The sequence below is a fragment of the Mesitornis unicolor genome, unplaced genomic scaffold (assembly GCF_000695765.1).
Source record: "Mesitornis unicolor isolate BGI_N332 unplaced genomic scaffold, ASM69576v1 scaffold31002, whole genome shotgun sequence".
Lineage (NCBI taxonomy): Eukaryota > Metazoa > Chordata > Aves > Mesitornithiformes > Mesitornithidae > Mesitornis > Mesitornis unicolor.
This window is the reverse complement of record NW_010167642.1, coordinates 408-1,603: the sequence shown is the minus strand read 5'-3', so window position 1 is coordinate 1,603 and position 1,196 is coordinate 408. Positions and strand designations below refer to the sequence as shown.

The 1,196-nt window shown below is 64.8% G+C and overlaps 1 protein-coding gene across 1 annotated transcript in view; it reads right to left on the bottom strand.

Moving 5' to 3' along the window:
* Positions 1-378, bottom strand: part of LOC104536208 (epiplakin-like) — a gene marked incomplete at its 3' end in the record, with an annotated part of 7,598 nt that extends 7,220 nt beyond the window's left edge. The window contains exon 1 of the mRNA XM_010178765.1: positions 1-378. This exon is cut by the window's left edge and continues 726 nt beyond it. Coding sequence (XP_010177067.1) covers positions 1-378 — 378 coding nt within the window.
* Positions 379-1,196: the final 818 nt, after the last annotated feature.

Genomic DNA, 1,196 nt, shown 5'->3' with positions numbered 1-1,196 from the left:
CCGCGCCCCCCCCTCAAGCCCCGCCCCCCCCAGCCCCAGCCGCACGGCCTCGGCGACGGAGACGCGCCTGCTCTTCACCGGGTCGATGATGGAGCCCGTGGCCGCCTGGGCCTCGAGAAGGCAGAGAGCCGAATCCAAACCCAGCAGGTGCTCTCTGGTGGCATCGTAAAAGCTCATTACCTTCTTCGAAGCCTCCACGTACACCCCAGCAATGCTGCCGGCTGCCTCCCAGGGCTCGCAGGAAGCATCCGTCGCTGTCGCGTCCCCGCCAGCCGCGGTTTTCTGCTTGCGAGGCAGCGTGTCCTGGCACAAGGGGTTCGCATCTCCCTGGTGAGACATGGGGGCGGCGTGGCCGTTCACCACAGGCGTGGGCTCCATCCTCCCGCTGCGCTCCTGCCACAGCTGTCACGAAACTCTGCAGAGAGAGAAGGGGAAAGCTCAGTGAGGCATCAACTCTGCTATGGTTTGCATGCAAAATACAGGAGGAAGAGGAGGAAATAGCACCCAAAGGCTGGGCCCTGTGCTCATCCCTGTCCTTGATGTGCTGAGCCCGAGCACCCTCTGGTTGCTGAACCCAAGCACCCTCTGGTTGCTGAGCCCAAGCACCCTCTGGTTGCTGAACCAGCCTCGCTGGGTGCACCAGGACACCACAGCGTGAGACAGCGAAGCAGAAGCACCCGTGGGAGCTGGGAGCACTGGGCTGGGGCAGCCCTGAAGTCCCCATGAGCTGTCCCATGCATGGGGCCACCAGCCTGAACAAGGCTCCTCAGGAGGGTGCTGGGCTTGGGGCAAAGCACCGGCCCAAAGCTGCACCCCAGGGAGCGCCTGCACCCGCTTGGGGGTGGCTGGCACCGGCACAGGGCTCAGCACACCCCGAGCCAGCACGAAAAGGCTGCTCCCCTCTGCCAGGGATGGGGACGTAGCCTGGTCCCCTGGTCTGGCCCCTACAGTGACACCGGTTGGGCTGGGAGCAGGGGATGGAGCCACTGCGCACCCAGAATCAGCCCCAGAGACCCTTTCCCTGGTGCCCACTGCTGCACCGAGACAGAACCGGAGTCACTGAGGTTGGAAAAGCCCCCTGAGACCACCAAGTCCAACCACCAACCCAACCCCACCATGGCCCCAAGTGCCACATCCACACGGTTTGTGAACCCCTCAGGGCTGGGGACTGCAGCACTGCCCTGGGCAGCACCTGC